The following is a 20,369-nucleotide window of genomic DNA, read 5'->3' on the forward strand; positions in this document are numbered from 1 at the left end:
ATTCATATTTATCGAAAGTTTATTAAAACAAAATGTGTACATATATACAAAAATAGAATGAATAACAAAATGAGTGTTACCATATTGAAATAATTTCACATAGTTTATCGTCAAAGTAAAGAATATCAAAAAGAAAGGAAGCTTTGATTCGGTAAAGGTCCACTCCATTTTATTTCATGTTTTCTCATAAATATTTTATTTGCTTACAATATTATAATCACATAATTAAAAAATTCATGGCTGGAATACATTAGTTAAAATGCCCTCACGGTAAAAAGTTAGTAACAAAATAATATCTCACTTAAATTACACAAAATGCAATAAAAAAATATATATAAATGCTGCATAAAAACTATGAATACAGTTATTCCTTACAAACTGTAGTTTTAGGATGATACAACAATTGTGATTTTAAAAAAGTAAATCTTAGAAAAATGTACAAAACAGACAAGAAAATAAGTGTTAAATTTTTTTTAAACCTGACATACCAAATTAATTCTTGATATCAAAATATGGCATAACATCATTTGATTCACAAATAGAGCAAAACTAAATTCAAGATTAAAAGTTAAAAATCAAACTTGATTTCAAACATAAAATACATACATTTAATAGAAATCCATACGATCTTGGATTTTTTTATCTCAACTGTACCAAATGCTGTATTTTTTAATCAGTATATTCTCTGCAGTTAGTGAATTATCGCTGTACTTTAAAAGTATCATTATCCAATCTTAATAATGGCAAAATATATTGGAAAACTTGATAACACGCATTGGTTTTGTTATTTCATCGATAATAATTGATGTATACTTAATAATATAAATATTTTTATTGATAACTGATTTGAACTTGGAGAGCAGCTGGTCAGCAGAGATATTTTCAAGTAATGTCATTTATCAGGCCTCACAGTATCAACACTATTTTTGTAAATAAAGATTATTTATAACTTGAATTTTGTTAACAATGTTAAAAATATAATTAATGTACTAATAAATTAAAAAATGGAGCAGGTAGAGGATACGTAAAAAGGTGATAAACATAAGTAGGGCCAGCTCAAGAACAAATATTGGATTGCTGAAACCTTTTTATGTAACACATACATTTTACTTCTGTATACTTTTAACATTAAAATTTAACACACTATGGACTGGAAAGGTATTTCTACCCGTTCGGTCGATTGATGATTAAGGACGGGAAGGGTATTTTTACCTTCATTACATGTTTAATGTTTTTTATATGAATGCTATGTACCAATCTCTTTGTAAAGGTTTTAGCTTTATGTACATAATCATCAAATTCCGTCTCCAGCAATCCGGAGGCGTAATAAACACCCGTCCAAAGTGTGTTAATAATGAGTGCGGGAAAAGACTGTGACAGACTGATATTAAATTGCACCATGATAACATTAAACAAAATTGTAGGATTTTTATCCATCTTCAAATATGTACAAACCATATATATTGTACCAAATCTACGTTTCTTTTAAATCATGATTATTTTTGTGAAATTTGCTCAAATGAAAATAACTCCTAAATTTGCATCCCTCAATTATCGATTGTTCAGAATCAATGATATGGCATGATCTTTTAATGTGATTTTATGTGCATATTGAGTTGTAGACCAAAGCGTTTTACTCATTTCTTCCATTCATTATTTTAATACTATTCATACTTAAGCACACTGCAATTCTAAACATTGAGAAATGGGAGACGAAATTGTCATTTAAATTGGTGTTAAACTTAAATATCTATTGTATTCCGTCTTATATAAAATATAGCTAAACAGGTGTAACTTAATTTTGTCAGATAATCATATTTCATCTAGAACTTTTGAAGATATTATTGGCGCAGTGGTACTGTAGAAATAATTAAGTTGTGCAAATTCTGATAAGTGACACAAAAATTCAGTTGATTGGCTATTATCGTAATCAGGAGGCGGAAAGGCCCCCCGCCCTGCTGCGCGTGTGCGGGGCGTTACTGCGTAGGGGAGAACTCGGTGGGCTCGAGGATGCGGCAGTGCATCTCCCTGATGAGGGGCACCGTGTAGGCGACGCACTCGTCCCACCCGGGAGACCGCCACGTGTTCTCGCGAGTTTCCTTACGAGCCTGCAAGTCTTTGTAACCTGCAATTATAAAAAAAAATATTATTTTCTATAGGTCAAAACACATCCGCCCCTAGAGCATGCAATTATAACTTGATCATTAATTAATGAAGGCATGGTAATAATTATGTCTCGTATTCCGAATTCTTAAATCTTCTACTTCTAAACTTCATCCGCAACCAATAGTGCATAGGATATATAATGGCTTGGAAGCAGTTTTATTTTTGATATATTAAATATTAAAATCAAACTGATTTTTAGGGTCTACTAAATTGAATTTTATTATTAAAAACACATCAAAATAAAATGTGTGATAATTGTTTGCCTTGTTATGGCATTTTCAAACTACTGTTGTTTGAAAAAAAAAGGAGTTTGAAAATACCATAACAAGGTGAAACAATAGTCACAAATTTTATTTTTATGTGTTTTTAATATTTAAATACAATTTAGTAGACTCTAAAAATCTCTCTTTGATTTTAATATTTAATATATAAATTAAAATGGAGTTCTACAAATTTAACGCCAAATCTATATAAAATATAGTGTTATCTTGAAAATTAACAATGTAAGCGTAAGGCAATCAATCCTGAACTTTGGGTACCAATCCACGGTAATATGAACTAAATATTTTAGTAAAAATCATTTGAATCAATGTTGATTTTCCCTAGAGATCGTAACTGGGACCTGCAGCACGGGAGCCAAAAGGATTTAGGAGTTAAATAAAGTTAACATAAATGAAGGAGCTCAGGGTGAAGGACATTAGTGCTATACAGGAAAGGAAAAGTAGGTAAAAAAAGGAGAATACCAGCAATTCCTAGGTGGTATACCCTTACTCATACTAGTTGAGCAAGATAATATGTACTAATGTGTACAACACTTGCCTCTACAGGCAAGCTTTGCACTTACCTTTCGGCAGTATAGAATGAAAGAAATACTCACACCAGATGTGGTGAACATTGTATAGTCTGCCAATTTGAGAGAAGTATCCGGCGAACGCCTCATCATTATTTCTCCTATAGTTGATGGCGCGCGCCCAATTATTACCCCACTCGATCATTGTTCCGGGCTTCAGACTGAAAAAAAAACATTGTACAGATCGGAATTGGGTTTGCGGTTACTTTTGAATATTATACTGAGGGTAGGGCGGCAGACTGTCAGAGTATAATTTGGGTCAGGGTTGATGAAAAAACCGCCCGACAACAATGTGTTAAGTATTCATGACGCTATACGTTATTGGAATAATCTAATAGAATGAAGTCTCGTCAATACATTATGGACAATGATAGTTTTACCTGTAGGAACGAATCTCATATATATTTCCTCCTGACCGTGGAACAGCGCCCGGCCAGTAACTGAACGCCAGCAAATATTGCAAGTGACGAGATCGGAGGAAGTTACCTCTCTCCCTTTCCAATTTGACATAGTCCTGTTTTAATATAATTCAATGAGTTTTAAAAAAATTAATAATAATTTCGTTATCATATAGTAAAAGCTGCTTATTTATTTAAAAAATTAATAAAAAACTAAATTTAAAAAATATATGAATTTTAACACTTTTATTCAATTTAAATTTACAAAACTGACGCATGGCAATGTTTCGAAAGCAAGGAGCCACACGCTTTTCTGTGCACAATTTGTATTAGAATTAGTTTTTTTTTTAAATATAAATTGAAAAAATATTTTTATAATTTTTAACTCTACCATTCAATAACTCTTTTCTTTTCTTTTCAAAACCATATATTTTTTAAAGAAAAACTTTTTTTCAATACAACAATGGTATTTTACGCAAAAACTAACATTTTACCAGGATTTAAAGAAAATAAAGTTTCGAGCTATCGATTATCCTGCCTTAAAAGATATATTGACAAATATGTACGCAGATATATATTATTTTTTACCGTAGTAAATTACATTGTTAATTTCAATATTATGTAAAGGTTTGAAATTATCAAATGAATTGTTGAAAAATGACTTACATCATCCTTTTTAAGTTCCCTTTTATTCTCGTCAACTTTTTCAAAACCTCCCGTGTATTTCCACAAGTGAAGGGCTTGGTCCATGTCCCCTACCGACACAGTCCAGGACCCCATCAGCTCACAGCACAGGTCGGCCTTCTTCGAGTGGATAATGTCCACTGTAGTCTTGCTGGAAAATTAAACCATCATTAGTTTGCTTTGTGCTTTTGAATAGGCAGTGTGCCAACCCAAGCACTGCTTGCGTGTTTTGACTTATTTGAGTTACATAAGATAAACAACCGAACTAAGATTGCCAATTCCACCACTTTTTGCTCTGTTTGAACTTTTTTGGAACTCTGTTTGAACTCTGTTTTCTGGAAATGCTTCAAATTGAAATATAAAATGAATGTAATTTTATCTTTTCATTTTTCATTGTTTTTTTATGATAGGTTAAACTTGTTTTAAATTTTTAATATCGGCTTAAGTTTTTTTACATTTGTTTTTGCTTCTGTTTTGTTTTTTGAACGGACAACTTTAGAATTATGTAAACTCTTTGAACACATTTCCCAGGTATTTTTTTTTGTATTTGTCTGCCTCCGTAGTGTAATGGTCAGCACACTCGGCTACCGTTCTGGAGGTCCCGGGTTCGATTCCCAAGGGGGGTAAAATAAATATAAGTGATTTTTTCACTGTCATATTTATTCAATATTACCCTGGACTGGTACCTGAAGCGGAGGGCTGATCACCTTTCCTTCATGTGTAAATGATCAAGATAACACTGCGTTTATATGACGTAGTGCCCTATGCACCATTGGGGTGCGGATAAGGGTTTTATAATTTTATATATATATATATATATATATACATATGCTTTGTTTTGCAAACCATAAACATGGAAAAGGCAGATGGGAGGCGGGATTATATGAGATGTCATGGCTGCAGAATATCTGTTCTTTACAACCAGGAACAGGGTCACTACAGTCACGATAGACGCTTACCTAATAAATAAGTATATCAAATTTTAGCAGTGACACAATATTTTTGTATCAGTTAATTTGGTAAATACTACTTATTATTATTCCACTAGAAATTGTTATCAAATACTGTAATGAAAACCAAATATCTTTCTTCATTCTTCAAACCCTCATCCACACCCGTTAGGGCAAAGGGCACTGCATTATTTAAACGCAGGGTTACCTCGATCTTTAACACATGATGGAAAGGTGATGAAAGCCCTCCGCTTCAGGTAGCAGTCCAGGGTTATATTGAATCAATAATAGAGTAAAAAAATCACTAATTTTTATTTAACCCCCCCTGGGAATCCCCCTGGGACCTCCAGAACGACAACCGAGCATGCTGACCATTGCACTACGGAGGCAGACTGTTATTATGTTTTGCAAGGAATAGATCAATATATTTTCCAATATTTACATTCCTTAACAGTAGATTTTTCACTAATAATTATTAAATTTAAAACTAAGGGGTCAAATACTAGTAAATACTCAGTACCGCTATGCTGAATAATTTCACGCCGAATATTGATCTGTTCCATGTGTCTGAGGGGGGTATTCCGAAGGGGAATTCTTCTGCGTCTTTAGTTAGAGTATTCTTGCTTACTTTATAATTTTCGTGTTAATACATACGCTTTAAATTTTAGTTTGCAATGTATATGTTAATTTTTACTGAATAAATTGAATTGAATTAAAATGTGTATGCATGAAGGACACAAAAACAAACAAAAAAATTAACATACTAATTCTTAAGATATTTTTCTGTGGAGTCAGTCCTTATGTTGTGTGTGTGCAAGGAGTAGATAACTTCTTTATCACTCAACATTCTGCTATGGGATTCTTTCGTAGGCTCTATCTTCCTCACAAGCAGTTTGGACAGCCATCCTTCCCCGCCTTCTGCGTGTCGCGCCGCACTTGTTGTTATTAGCCTGAAACGATGACATATTACATAAACAACAGCTGCTGTTATGTAAATAAAGGCATTAAAATATTTCAATGATATGATAATTATAGCCAAATACTTTCAAAGATGTCGCGATTGTGTAACAATATTACTCTTACCGGTGACGGAAGCTATTTTGGGACACGTAAAAATGGATGAATTTTAAATAAGAATAGAATAAATCCAATTTTAAAATGTGTATGTAATGGGTTCAGGGTACCTTGCGGATTGTTGTGCTACGTTGGATATCCCGTGAAATCTGCTTAAAGAAGCCATTATATGGGAATCTACTATTTTTTATAAACACAACGAAGAATTTCCGCCAGGCAAGACTCCACTGACTTCTTATCTTCTGACAGATGGAATTAGAATTTGACTTATTTGAAGGTTATCACGATTTGGATGTTTTCATTTTAAAAATGCCGAATATGTCATGTCAGTTCTTAACTATAAATTTATTAAGAGGAAATCGGGGTAAATCTTCTACCTGAAAAAGCCAGCGAATTTAATTTTTGGGTTATTTATAGCTTTGTTTTCCACCTCTGTAGTGTAGGGGTCGGCACGTTTGGATATTGCGCTGAACATACCGGATTCGATTCCAAGGGGTGTTAAAATAAATGTGATTGAGTTTTCACTTTTAATATTACCTTGAACCTGAGGCACGGTGGATCACCTTTCCTCAATGTGTCAACATACCACTTTCTGTAGGATGCAGTGTCCTATGCCCCATTGGGTCCATTAAAATTGAGAATTAATCTAACAGACTCACAAACTTGTTTGTTTTTTTCTCAATCAACCACTATCACAACCACAATCATATCATAAAATAATTCATTATTTATGTTGGTTTTTAAAAATCAGTTTTGGTGCTAATACCTAGCCCGATACCTTTAGAATATTTGTATACGTATAACTGACTTTGTTTAGTAAAAAAAAAACAAGAAACTAAAAAAATAAGTGATACACGAATAAATGATTATTTAAAAAAAATGCACTTCATTCCTATTCAGTTCAAAATAGCAATCAACACACTTTTCTTAATTTTGTCGAAAATGTCTGTATAAATATTCATTAATATAACATATTTGTGTGTGTTTTTTTTTAAACCGTACCTAATATAAAAACAAATAAAATGAATTTATTGTCCGTTGAAATGATAAAAAAATTATTTGCCCCATTCCCCTCCGAAAAATGACAGTATGATTATTTGTGATTTGTCTAAAAGCCTGGCAACATTTGACATATGATTTGTAAAATATAAATGGCTACCGAGCGAGTGACAGTTGACAAAATCTAGTATCTAGTTGGCTTGTCAAAATATTAATTTGTTTATTGATCTACATTCCTTTAAAAAAATTATTAAAACCGTCATAAGTTTTACAAATTTAAGATATAATATTATCATTTCTTTTACGTAGCATAAAATGGGTATGTATTATTATTTTATGGCTGATTTGTAATGGTCGTTTAATTTATCTAATTGTCATTTCGCCGAAAGTTTTGGATGGGGGCGTTGTCATGGACAGTTTTTGCACACTTTTTTATGATGGTTATCTAACTTTGAATGTTTTTAATGTATTGCGCCCATTTAAAATCCTCGTGGCGTAGTAAAATATGGGAATTTCAGATATGTAGATCTCACTAGAACTACTTTGTTTATAATAAATTTCCTCTTAGAATCAGAGAAGATCCTCTTTCTGTTTTTGAAAATAATTTTTTTATCATACTTGTAGCTAAATATTTACTATAAATCGGAAGTTGGTGACCCTAGGTTATAAAAGCGTGATGAATGGGAGGAAGAGAAGCAAGCCTATCTTCTTCTTCTGTTCGTGTCATATCAGGTCCCCCTGACGTCGACTATCTCTTGAGAGTAATTGTCCTTGTCTTGGGCAGCTCTAAATAGCGCCTGGACAGTCCAATCTCGTTTATTCTGGAGCCAGGAGATCTATCTGACTTCATTATTCAATGTTTTTATATTAATATTATGAACCAATCTCTTTGTTAAGGTCTAAACTATGGGTGGCCAACATTTTCAGCAGCCGGGCCAAATTTTAGAAATGAGATTTCTACCGGGCCATTAAACAAAATTAATTTTTGTATACAAAGCAAACAAGAAGTATATAGTTTTTTAAGATATATAACAAAATTGAGAATCAAATACATTTATTAGATTAAAGTTAGGCCATACGAAAAATAATAATAATAAAAAAGTGTGATATGCTCTGCGGGCCACAAGTAGACATCTGGTGGGCCGCATGCGGTCCGCGGGTTGGCCACCCTTGGTCTAAACTATATGTACAAAATTATCAAATCCTGTTGCCAGCGGTCTGCAGGTGTAAAAAAACGCCCATCCGAAATGTGTTAATATATTTTCTGTGACACTCTATAACACAAATATTTGAGATTACTATCATATTTTTTCCAGGGTCGTCGGAGGCGGCCAAGCTGCGGCAACACCTTGCCTTGCTGAAGGAAGAGTACACCAAGCTCCAGACCAGATGCGGCGAGCTGGAGCGCAAGTACAGTCTCGCCGCCGCCAGCGCCGGGGACCTGAGCGAGGACAGCTTCGTGGCCAGACTGCTGGCTGCTGTGGCCGGACTGCACGGCCGGGACGTCTACTCCGACATCCGGATAAAGCTGGAGGGGAGGGCAGTCCCGGCGCACCGCTTCGTACTGAGCGCGAGGTCTGATGACTTCAGTGAGCAGGCACTCCGGAATGTTGAAGAATTAGGTGTGTATGATAGATTATTACCCTCGATATCACGTCTGGGACTCACACTATTCACAAATATACAATTCTCTGAGAAAATAAAATAAAGGTGACAATTTAAATGACTTCATATGATTACATTTTGATGAGTTAATTTAAATTATCTGGTTATAATTAAATTAACTGGTCAAATTGTAAGCTAAAATAATAAAATGAAAAGGATATTTTGTCGTTTCTCATGTATGTGATTATAATCCAGGATTCGGACCTCACATGCAAATGAAAGCGTTTCCGCTCAATAAAAAAGCTTCTTGTCATCTTACCAATAGGTTTCTCTAGTAAAGTTCTAGTGATTCAAGCACAATGTTTCAAAATTGGATCCTTCCGAGAATTCGAGTAGTGTAGTTGTCAAACATGAGTAGAATTGGTGAATGCTACATGTGTGTAAAGTGATCACTTAAACCAGCCTATGACGGTCGTAAGCCCCGTAAATGCCCAGACTTCCATATTCTTCTTCATCTTTGTTGAGATGTCAAAAAATACATTTTGATCATTATACCTTTGGGAAAAACTACCACTAGGTGTTTTTAATCTTGGTTAGTCACCCTTAATTTGGTTATTCACTCTTAAGTGCGCACTAGTGTGAATCAATTTTTCCAATTAATTTTCAGATTGGTCAGATATACCTGACGATGTCGGAGATGCGATGTTAAGATGGATTTACACAGACGCTGTTGAGTTTTCCAAGGGAGACACATTCGCCACAAAACTCATACGGTGTGCCGCTAAATACAAACTACCAGGTCTCATGCAGAAGTGTGAGAAGGCTCTTATCACCTCTGTCAATGTAAGGTGAGGTATATATTTATTCTTTCTGAAAACCAATGTCTCGTTTATTGGGAAAATTATTACAAAAGTGATACAGATAATTAATTCTGTTCAAGTCCTAGAAACACCTCCTAAATTGTTTGATGATTGCAGGAGCTGTGTAAAATTTTACTCTGCAGCTGATGAAATAAATGCAACAGCGCTCAAAGACCACTGCTCGTCCTTAATATCGGCGCATTGGGATGACCTCACAGGTAAATTATTTTATATCACAAAACAAATGGGTGTACAAACTTGTATTTGTCTAGTTTGGCAGTGACAGGGATATTGAAAGCTTTTAAATGTAAATTCACATTAAAATGTGGATACAATTTAGTTTCACATTTTCTATAAATTTCGCAACTTAGTTCACAAAACAAAAAAATACTTTGCAAGAGGAGGTCTGCCAGAAAGCCTAGATGCTTCTGTATCAGATCTGGAAATGCAGTGGGACAGCTTTCAATTTACATCACATAACAACACTCAATCATTATTCTGAACAACGTGCCAACTTAAATGTGTGACATACGTAAGAGACAAAACTTATGCGTTAGTCATATTAATCAGGCTTATAATGCAGCATTCTTTTAAGATATTTAACTCAAATTATTTTGTGATAGTTTGATTTGTAGGTCTCCATTTTATTTTTTTTAAATAATAGCAGTATTAGTATTTGCTGCGTCCTATGCATCATCTCTTCATTCCTTAAAAGTCAAACCACAGCACGCATAAAATTCTTCGCAGACACCTATTCTCAAAGCTAAGTACGCAGCTGTTCTAGGCCCTTGTAAGGTGCCATGTTTCACAGCCATATAAGAGAATAGGAGCAATGCAGGCATTGTATAGGCGGCGTTTGGTATTCACCCTGTATAGATCCGATCTCCAGACCGCCTTCATACTGTTAAATGCAGATCCTGCGAGTCCTAATCGCACTCTCAGTTTCTTTTGAAGGCTCTCATTATCAGTTATATAAACTTCCAAGTACATACTTGAAACTCTCGGCCCTTTCGATGAGCTGGTTACTCAACGTCAAGGGTTGCTGGGCATCTAGGTGTGAACTGTTGCACAAAACATGGGTTTTTGCAACACGTTTTGTAAGCCCCATATGCGTAAAGTACCTATTCACCTTATCGACAATTAATCGAAGACCCTCGACGGAGTCATCAATTATAACAGCATCATCTACATACTCTAGGTTGCAGAGTTTCCAGGAGGGGGAAATGGTTATACCTCGGTCAGGTGGTAATGAAGAATGAAAGAAGAATGAAATCCATGAGGATGATAAAGATAAAGCTTTCAAAAATAATTTAAAATGTTTGGTTTCTAAACCCTGTTACTGCAGCTTTTCTGATTCATCCAATTAATGTTTTCGGACCATCCTACCAGTTTATTTCTCCAATAGTTATTCAAAATCTTAGCCATGATCTGATCAATTCATTACAATATCAATGAATCCCTTATATGACGGATTTCAAACCAATTGCAAACTCACGCCTTAAACAATTGTGTAAAAATCCAACCCATAGATAAGCCTTTACTGAGCATACCTAACCAGTGAGGTATAGCAACAACAAAACACATATTCTGAAAACAAATGCTGCAAATCTTTATATCTTTTAACATTCTTTTGTAAACCTTTACTGTGCATGCTTAACCAGAGGTGTAGCAAAAAAATATCTCATATTCTGCCATCAAATGCTGCATATCTTTATAAAATGGATTTCAAAATACTTTTTTGCATGACCTCTATTTTATGCCTTTTGTTTTCAGGGGACGATTTTGAACACATGTCCAGTGCCCTCTTGTACAGAATGCTGAAGGCTAAAACAGTTCAGCCTTTACACGAGGCCGTCAGGCTACTGCGGGAAGATGTTGTTTTCTTGTGTCTCGTTGAAAACAATGCAACGGTAAGTGATTTACATGTTTTTGTCATTAGTATAGTGTATTTAATAACTGTGTAAAATTTGCAGCATCTTATAATGGATTATTTAAATGCATTTAAGATGGGAGTAAACCATATCAAAAATTTACATTTTTTAACAGCGTAATGAAATTAAGTGCACTAATGTATTCTTAAAGTACAAATAACCTACTGTCAATCTAACAAAAATCAATTGTCATGATTTTTATTGATATGTATCTCAATATAGATGATGAAGTCTATCATAGGAATACGGAGTTACAAGCTAAAAGTCACTTAAACAATGTATATCGCTCACTCCTTTCAACAACATCCATTATCAAAAACTTGATTTTTCAGATCATTTTTAAAGTTTTAAAATATAATAAAATATATTCAAAATAAATATCAAGCCACTTATTGATCTTTTTACTGTGCAATAGATCTTTTTAGGTAAAACCTGAATGTTTTTCTCCATTTGAAAAATATTTAGTATATTTAAAAAAATAATTAAACAATACATTTTCTTAAAAAATGCAAAAACAACACTTTCTACCCTGTAGCGGGTAAATATTAAGTTAAAAATATGCCACTTTTGCTAAGATATAGTACATTTTCTGGGCATTCCGAAAATATGCACAACTGAAAATTGACGATTTTTGATATATGACATTGTTGAAAGGAGTGAGCAATATATCAAATATGCAGCATAATTCAAACGATGAATGCGATAAAATGGTGATAGAGAAACGATAAATGCGATTTATTTTTGTATGAAATTAATTCGGGATAGAAGAAATAAACGACACATCCAGGAAAATGCTAGATACAGGTTTTGCTGTAGTTTTTATTATACGATACGCAGTGTAATATAAAATACCTTACACGTTTCCTCTCCAACTCACTTATATTTGTGATTCGTAATAAAATTGCAATAAATAAATAAAACCTTTTTGTTTAAATTTTTTAATGAATATAAAAATCTAATAACAGTATTATTGTACATTTAAAATCTAATGACATAATTTAACTCTATTGCGTACATATCGTACTCGTACAGGAGAAAGTGATCAACTAACAAAATGTAAAATTTTCTAATTCCTTCTAAAAAGGGTGTAGGGTAAGGAGTTAAGGGGAAAAGAAATAGAGGAACTCAAGGAAAGGATGATATATGATAATTAGTTAGGGTTCCAAGGAAAGATAATAATGTTTCTTTGTTTATGTTGTTATAATAATATGTTACTGTAACTAATATTCCATTTTTACTTCACTATTTTTTTTACTGTATAGTGACTTGGGTTTGCATAAAAAAATGTGAAAATTAAACGGAAAAAAATATCTAATTCGTATCCTCGTTTTACCTCGTGAGTAATAATAACAGTAATTATAACAATGCATGGGCTAACATAAAATTCTCACATGATATTATTGTACAAATAAAATTTTATGGGCATATAAAATTAGATTCACATCATTTAGTTCATAATTTACTCGCCAGAAAAACAGGTTTAGAGGCAATCTGACTATTTTTATTACTACATTTGTAATAATTAATGGTTTTAATATTTTTTATGGTATTAACATAATGATGTTGGGCGTTTTTTTCATCAACCCCGACACTTCCCTAATTCTTTTCAAGAACGTCATAAATCAAAAAACTTGATTTTTCAGGAGAACGTTTTTAAAGTTTAAAAATATAATACAATGTATTAAAAATAAATATCAAGCCACTTATTGAACTTTTTACTGTGCAACAGATCTTTTTAGGTTAAAACCTGAAGGTTTTTTCTCCATTTGAAAAATATTTTGTATATTTAAAAAAATAAGTAAACAACACCTTTTCTTCAAAATGCAAAAACAACACTTTCTTCCCTGTAGCGGGTAAATATTGAGTTAGAAATATGCCGCTTTTGCTGGGATATAGTACATTTTCTGGGCATTTCAAAAACATGCACAACTGAAAATTGGCGATTTTTGATTTATGACGTAGTTGAAAGGAGTGAGTGACTTATTATACTCTGATAGTCTGCCACCCGACCCTAAGAAAATAAGGTATAGAAAGTGTTAATATATTTATGATATTTTTAACATTGAAAAATAAATATTTGAAAATAAGGATTTCAACTTAAAAGCTCTATGCCAGAAATAAAACTATACATTAGTATTCAAACACTATTCATCATATAATATTATATTTAATATAAACATTATATTTTTACATATCATATATTGTACATACATCCTTGTATAAACTTATATAAAATTATTTTCATAAATAAACCGTAACATAACTTCACTTACTGATATAAAGGAATGAGTAACATATTTACTACATTTAAAATGTTTTTTAAACATTTGTATTTATAACAACAAAAATATTTGCTAGAATTTTTCAATTCCACGCCTATTCTTATGCTGTCGTTTTTTATTTTAGTTTTTATACAATATTATTAGGCCTTTTGTCAATGTTTTGCAAATCATCACAGCGTCCATCATTACACCCTTAAAAATAATAAAAAATATAATCTTTTCTCCCCGTGTCTTGCGGAAGTATCAATGTCTAGCAGGACAATAACCCTGAAAATCGCTATCAGCAAAATATGAACTATTCTATACATTTTATTGTGTCTGCAAGTTTGCACAATATAATAATGTTATCCGTTTGAAACATGATAAATTGGCTTGTCAATGACGCGTCGTGTTAACGAGATAACACAAGGTTAGGATGCAGGATATGGCTCTCTCAATAGTTCAATTGACACGCTCCAGGGCAGAAAAAGCACAGCTTGCATTTAGCGAGTGACGCTGTCTCGAGTTATTTTGCAAATTTATAGCGGAAGAAAATTAGACTCGCAACTTGTCTGGGTATCATATCACACTCAAGTTCTCAAAATCAATCTTAATTTTTTCTTTATAAACAGTTTCCATTCGCGTTGTCATTACACATCATTGACACTACGTAACTTATTTTATCTATCCCGAAAGCCGATCAATAGAATTAAAATTTTTGCATATTTTCACTTTTTGCATTAATAAAATTTATCTCCCAATGTCATAAGAAAATTGAATGAGAGTAATCTTAATATTTGCGAAAACAACATTTTTTAAAAGGTCCTTTCTACAGACATTTATTTCACAGAATGAGTAAATTTTGTAAATATTTTTTGTAGAAAATTTTACTAAACAAATCGCCTTTATTTTATTGGTAATAATTTTATTGATACAAGCTCGCAATATTGAAAAATATATGTAGTAAATATAAAATACGCAGATATTGAGGTACTCCCGTATTTTAATACATTGTTGGTGGGCGGTTTTCCCATCAACCCTGACCCTAATTAGTTAACTAATCAGGGTCTTATACTAATCACAAGTAGCCCCAAATCCTATTCCGATCTGTACAGTGTTTTTTGGCATCTCGCACTTTATCAAAAGTAAACAAATAGAATGCTTATAATCGTATCCCGCTCTCTACCAACAGTATGTAAAAGATGCTTTTAAGCGTTTCCCGAAAACAATGTGTTAATATTTGCATGAACAACATAGGTATAAAGGTCCCATCTACGGACATATTTATTTCGCAAATTATGTCAATTTAAAAAATATTTTTATAGAAAATGTAACTGAACAAATTTCCTTTATTTCATGCTTAAAAATATATTATTCGGGAATATGCAAAAGCGTGAATAAAATCCGCAAATATTGCCCCAATTTAATGAGGAGTTATCTGCCTCAACTTGTCGGCCCTAATTTAATATCGAGTTCTACGAAATGATTTATATCTAATTTGTATTTCACGGAGCTACCTCATGCTCCGGATGTATTTCATCGCGTTGAACACCATGATGACGGCCATGGCGTCCGTGTGGTAGTTGAGATCTCCGCCCTTGGTGCTGGGCGCGGAGTTGCAGAGGTGGTTTCTGCAGTAGCAGTACTGCGTGGCGAGGGTGCGCGCGCCCTTGTCGTCCTGCAGGAAGCACCCCTCCTGGTAGGCCTCCTCTATGTCGATGGCCGGCTGCCAGAAGCCCTTCTTCAGCACTTGGTAGTTGTGCTTCTGCGGGGCACAGTCTCGCAGCACTCCGTGGACCCGATCTGTGAATAATGGACAGCTTATTAGAGAAAAACTGTTGAAATACACTGACGTCATCATTGGTATATTGATGACCTCACTTTTGGCCTCACTTTCAGCATATCAGGCAAGAGTCTTCGAGATAGAATAAGAAACGCCAGGATCAGGGATATATGCGAGATCGAAGATGTCCTTAGGTGGGGAAGGCAACGAAGGAGACAATGGTATGCGCATGTGAGGAGGATGAAATCATCCCGGCTCCCCCGCATCACACTGTACGGCCAACCCCACGGTAGACGATTCCCGGGCAGACCACCAAAGACATGGGTCGATAGCTGGGAATCGACATCGCGGGAGCCTAATCCCTCGTAAAAACAGGCCACAAGGCCTACAACAAGATGAAGAAGAAGAAGACTTTTGGCAGAGTCGTTATATCGATTCTCAGTACTCTAACGGTAAAGCCATCAGAGATATTGAATTTTCATTTTTTTAATGTTTTCATTTCATCTGCCTTCTTGGTCAGTGCAGGAATCACTGAAGAATGTGATACTTTATTTTATTTATTCGGGAATGGTACAGCTTACATATAAAAAAAAAGATAAAATAAACAATAGTTACATTAACAATAATAAACATTACATTACATTAACAAAAAATAGTTGCGTTAAAAAAAAAGCCAATTAAACAATTCCACATTTATGTTATAAAACATTGAGTAATTGAAAGTTCTCTCTCCCGGAGAGTGGACAGACTATAATCATACAGATACATAAAGTTCTCAACAATTTGTTAGGCGCAGTGCCTGTAAATTACCTTTGTTGGCCAGCACCAGGTCGAACGTCTGCTTCATGCACATGGTGGAGTAGGGACAGTCCACGACGTACTTGCCGCTGTAGTCGAAGTTCACGCACAGCCGGGACGTCTGGTTGCTGAGCATTCCCGGAGGGGTGATGGTGCACTGGTAGCACTGCAGAGCCGTACTGCTACCTACAACAAAAAGAACAATTCAAATTATTATTCTTATAACTCATTATATAAAATTAGAAGCATGATCACAGGGGATGGAAAAGTGGATAAGGATATTGAGAGAAGAGTGAATGCAGGGAATGGAATAAATGGTGCTTTGAACAGAGTGATTGCAAATAAAAATATCGTAGTCGTACAGGAGAAAGTGACCAACTACCATGTTCAGGAGGGCCATTTAAGTCACTTTTGTTTGACAAGAAAATAAACACCAATGCAGTTAGTCATTTTTAACAAGTCAATATATTATACTTCCAAGTCCTTCCAAAATCCTTTGGGATTTTGGCAGTGCAATATTAAGCTAGTAAGATATCAAATAGTCAATGATCATGTTTTTGTAACAACAATGCACTTGGTCACTTTCTCCTGTACGACTACGATATGTCCATGGAAGCCAAACTCAGACGAATGTGTAGAAATACATTATATGACAGAATTAAAAATGAAGATATACGAAAGGAATGTAAGACTGAACAAGAAAGAATTGAAAAGATTAGGAAGAGTTGTTTACGGTGGTATGGACATGTGAAGCGAATGGATAACGAGAGAATGACTAAAAAAATATGTGTGGCGAATGTGAGCGGAAAATAGAACGAGGACGGCCGAAAAAGTCTTGCAACGTTTAGATTAATCAGAACCTAAAATCTGGTGGTGTTAAAAGTCTGCGTATCAGAGAGCATGTATGACTAGATGTATGGATGTGAAGAAGGCGAGGACTACAGAACAGAAGGTGTGACAGGACAGAAGAGTGTGGCGTTCCATCCTTTCTGCTTACCCCTGCGGTGTGATGGTAGTAGTAGTAGTAGTAGTAAAATTAGAAGTTAATATTTATAATCTAAAGAAACAACTAAAGAAGTGGCTTCCTGACATGGGACAAAAGATTTGCATAAAGTTGGTCACCCCACCAAGATAGAGACAGCAAACAGCGGACAGTTATTGTTGCATGTGTATTTTGTTCATACAATTTTTTGTAATTATTTTTATCAATGTACTTTGTTTTGTGTCGTATTGCTTGTACTATCTAGATCAGAGGTTCCCAAACTCTTTTGTCTTGTAGACCCCTTGCTGTGTTTTTCAATTTTGGGTAGACCCCCGTCTTACGTGATATTGATTTTTATCTAATTCATTAACTTCAAATGTATTTTTGACAGCCGGTATATGTAGTGCTACTCACATTGAAATATTTAAATTTATGATGGCAGTGAAGTGTAGTGAAAATTAAAAACCACACATGTTAGGTTTTATACATTTATATATTAAATTCAAATTAAAACATAGACTCCTTGCAAGTTGTCGTAGACCCCTGGGGGTCAATATTTACACATTTTGCTGTGACTCGGTCTTGTTATATGGAAAATAATAAAATAGAAAGCACGCATTTAGCCATGTAACCTTTAATTGCTATGTAATAATGTACATTTGATGAATACATTCAGAAAAAGCAATATAATATTATTTATTGATTCGGCATTAACTTTGTGGAATGACATGATTATTTTAATTAAATTAAACACTTGAGTAATCCACTAAATTGAGTTTTATTTTTATTTACGACTAGTTTCGAAAACGACAATTGTTTTCATCTTCTGGTACAAATTAAAACTAGTTTTAATTTGTACCAGAAGATGAAAACAATTGTCGTTTTCGAAACTAGTCGTAAATAAAAATAAAACTCAATTCAGTGGATTATTCAAGTGTTTAATTTAATTAAAATAAGCAATATAATGGCTTCCTTACTGCAGGCTAGGAACAGATTCTTCATATAAGTGTTATTATTGTACAGTACATCATCCAGAAAAAAAACTAAAGTAGCTGAAAAAAAGATCTTTAGAAGAATGACTGTAAGCAGATGTAAGGAAATGCCTCATAGAGTATTGGGTATATGTATTTTTAGAGGAAATATAATATCATAATGTATCCCCACTGTGTGAATCACAGTGATTCAGTGCTTGTGGATGTTTTGCTAACATTCCAATCAATATAATCATTTTAACTGAAAAATTATTTTCAGTTTTCTGAATAACCGATCGAAACGATCAGACTATGAACTGTTCTCTGAACATTACTCATCATTAACCGCTATTATTGTGAGTCAAACGAACCTTAAGGCCCAGTATTTGTTAAGTCGCAACTTAATTTTCTCTAAATCCAGGTAACAATTTCCGTATTTTTTTTTTTAAAACATCGTTTTCGCATTGAAAAATAAGTTTTTCTTTGAAGTAATTATATGATTTTGGAAAGAAAAGAGTTATTGAAAGGTAAGGAGTTAAAAATATTTTTTCTATGTATATTCTAAAAAACAAAAAATATCCAATATACATTATTTGGAAAAAATCGGGCGTCAACAGACATGTGACCTCTCCGGTGAATTCTGTGCTTGCGAATATCCCCTTAATACTTTGCTAATATCACTTCATATCGCTCACTCCTTTCAAGAACGTCATAAACCAAAATTCGTCAATTTTCAGTTGTGCATGTTTTCGGAATGCCCAGAAAATGTACTATATCCCAGCAAAAATGGCATATTTTTAAAATAATATTTACCCACTACAGGGCAAAAAGTGTTGTTTTTGCATTTTGAAGAAAAGGTATTGTTTAATAATTTTTTTAAATATACTAAATATTTTTCAAATGGAGAAAAACCCTTCAGGTTGTACCTAAAAAGATCTGTTGCAGAGTAAAAAGTTCAATAAGTGGCTTGATATTTATTTTTAGTACATTGTATTTTATTTTTAAACTTTAAAAACGTTCTCGTGAAAAATCAAGTTTTTTGATTTATGACGTTCTTGAAAGGAGTAAGCGATATGTGATAATATTAATATGCCATTTTTGAAATTATTATCTTCTTCGTTTTTGACTTTAAAAAATAACAACGACAAATAAAAATCTCCGCCTCCGCACATCAATGTGAATAAAATTGTAGATATTCGTTTGTTCACAATCTTAAATCTTCTAAAATAATTCACCAATTGCTTTGAAATTTTGACGCAACTGTTCATTAGAATACGCGCGCGTTATTATGCATCTGTGACAGGTAACATTTTTTTACCGCAATGGCAGCGCCACCTGTTGAACGTGACATACGCAACATTGCTCATGGCAGACTGCGTGCCTCTTAGTACAGTTGCTGGGTACTAAGCATTTTCAATGTTTTCGATTGCATTTCGTTTCATAAATTGATAACATTTTCATCGCTTTTCAAGCTTCAGGATTTATTTTTTATTTTTCTCGAGTGTCCCATCTTCCCAGCATCTCTCCCGGAGGAAATTGGCGGTAGATCATCGTGAGCCAGCCGTTTCCGGCGCCAGAACAATAAATCATCGGCCAATCAATCATATATTCAATTCACGCCACTGCTGGGTGACGAGTCGTGAGTAGTGACGCGCGGATATTAGATTAGCGTCTCCTGCCGCCCCCTGCCGCTGCGGCCCTGCAGCGCCGGGCAGGACCGGATCTGGTGATTGGGCCCAATCAAGTGCCCTAATCGCTTCAAAGCTGTTATTTTATAAGCTTTTCATTACTTCGAGTATAGAGTATCGATTTAAGCCTTCCCTTTGCTGAATCGGTCCGATATTTTACAAACTTACGTGTTTTTGCTAGTTATTTATTTTTAAAACTATTTTGGTGCTAGGCCAGCTTATGAATCACCAAAAAATGAAAATATAACCTCAGTATAAGTGCCTTAGTTTTCGAGATATTTCCATTTTTATGAATTTGCCGAACATCTGCGCCTTAGATTAGTTTTTTGAATGCCACTTTTTAAAATTTTCATACTTTAGGTTTCTAAT

General features: G+C 34.0%; 3 protein-coding genes across 3 annotated transcripts in view; 1 reads left to right on the forward strand and 2 right to left on the reverse strand.

Annotated features, from left to right (window-relative positions):
• Position 1: 1 nt before the first annotated feature.
• Nipsnap (protein nipsnap) lies at positions 2–6,366 on the reverse strand. Its single transcript, XM_088259658.1, has 6 exons — positions 6,233–6,366; positions 5,813–5,998; positions 4,081–4,249; positions 3,397–3,530; positions 3,044–3,177; positions 2–2,125 (listed from the first exon to the last, which is right to left on the reverse strand). Exons 1-6 carry the CDS (start codon positions 6,286–6,288, stop codon positions 1,977–1,979), a joined length of 828 nt encoding a protein of 275 aa, XP_088115784.1. The 5' UTR covers positions 6,289–6,366; the 3' UTR covers positions 2–1,976.
• An 891-nt stretch (positions 6,367–7,257) lies between these two features.
• Positions 7,258–20,369, forward strand: part of LOC148309626 (ankyrin repeat and FYVE domain-containing protein 1) — a 77,066-nt gene continuing 63,954 nt past the window's right edge. Inside the window, exons 1-5 of the mRNA XM_088259741.1 lie at positions 7,258–7,440; positions 8,438–8,743; positions 9,394–9,574; positions 9,704–9,804; positions 11,360–11,496. Coding sequence (XP_088115867.1) covers positions 7,437–7,440; positions 8,438–8,743; positions 9,394–9,574; positions 9,704–9,804; positions 11,360–11,496 — 729 coding nt within the window. The 5' untranslated portion in view covers positions 7,258–7,436. The remainder of the gene's footprint in view (positions 7,441–8,437; positions 8,744–9,393; positions 9,575–9,703; positions 9,805–11,359; positions 11,497–20,369) is intronic.
• The window catches only part of LOC148309627 (uncharacterized), a 43,641-nt gene continuing 37,121 nt past the window's right edge, over positions 13,850–20,369 (reverse strand). Inside the window, exons 3-4 of the mRNA XM_088259742.1 lie at positions 16,372–16,545; positions 13,850–15,581 (exon numbers count right to left, since the gene is read on the reverse strand). Coding sequence (XP_088115868.1) covers positions 15,292–15,581; positions 16,372–16,545 — 464 coding nt within the window. The 3' untranslated portion in view covers positions 13,850–15,291. The remainder of the gene's footprint in view (positions 15,582–16,371; positions 16,546–20,369) is intronic.

The sequence above is a fragment of the Brachycentrus maculatus genome, unplaced genomic scaffold, assembly GCF_059751285.1.
Source record: "Brachycentrus maculatus isolate JH-2025_06_01 unplaced genomic scaffold, ASM5975128v1 h1tg000119l, whole genome shotgun sequence".
In the NCBI taxonomy this organism is placed as follows: Eukaryota; Metazoa; Arthropoda; class Insecta; order Trichoptera; family Brachycentridae; genus Brachycentrus; species Brachycentrus maculatus.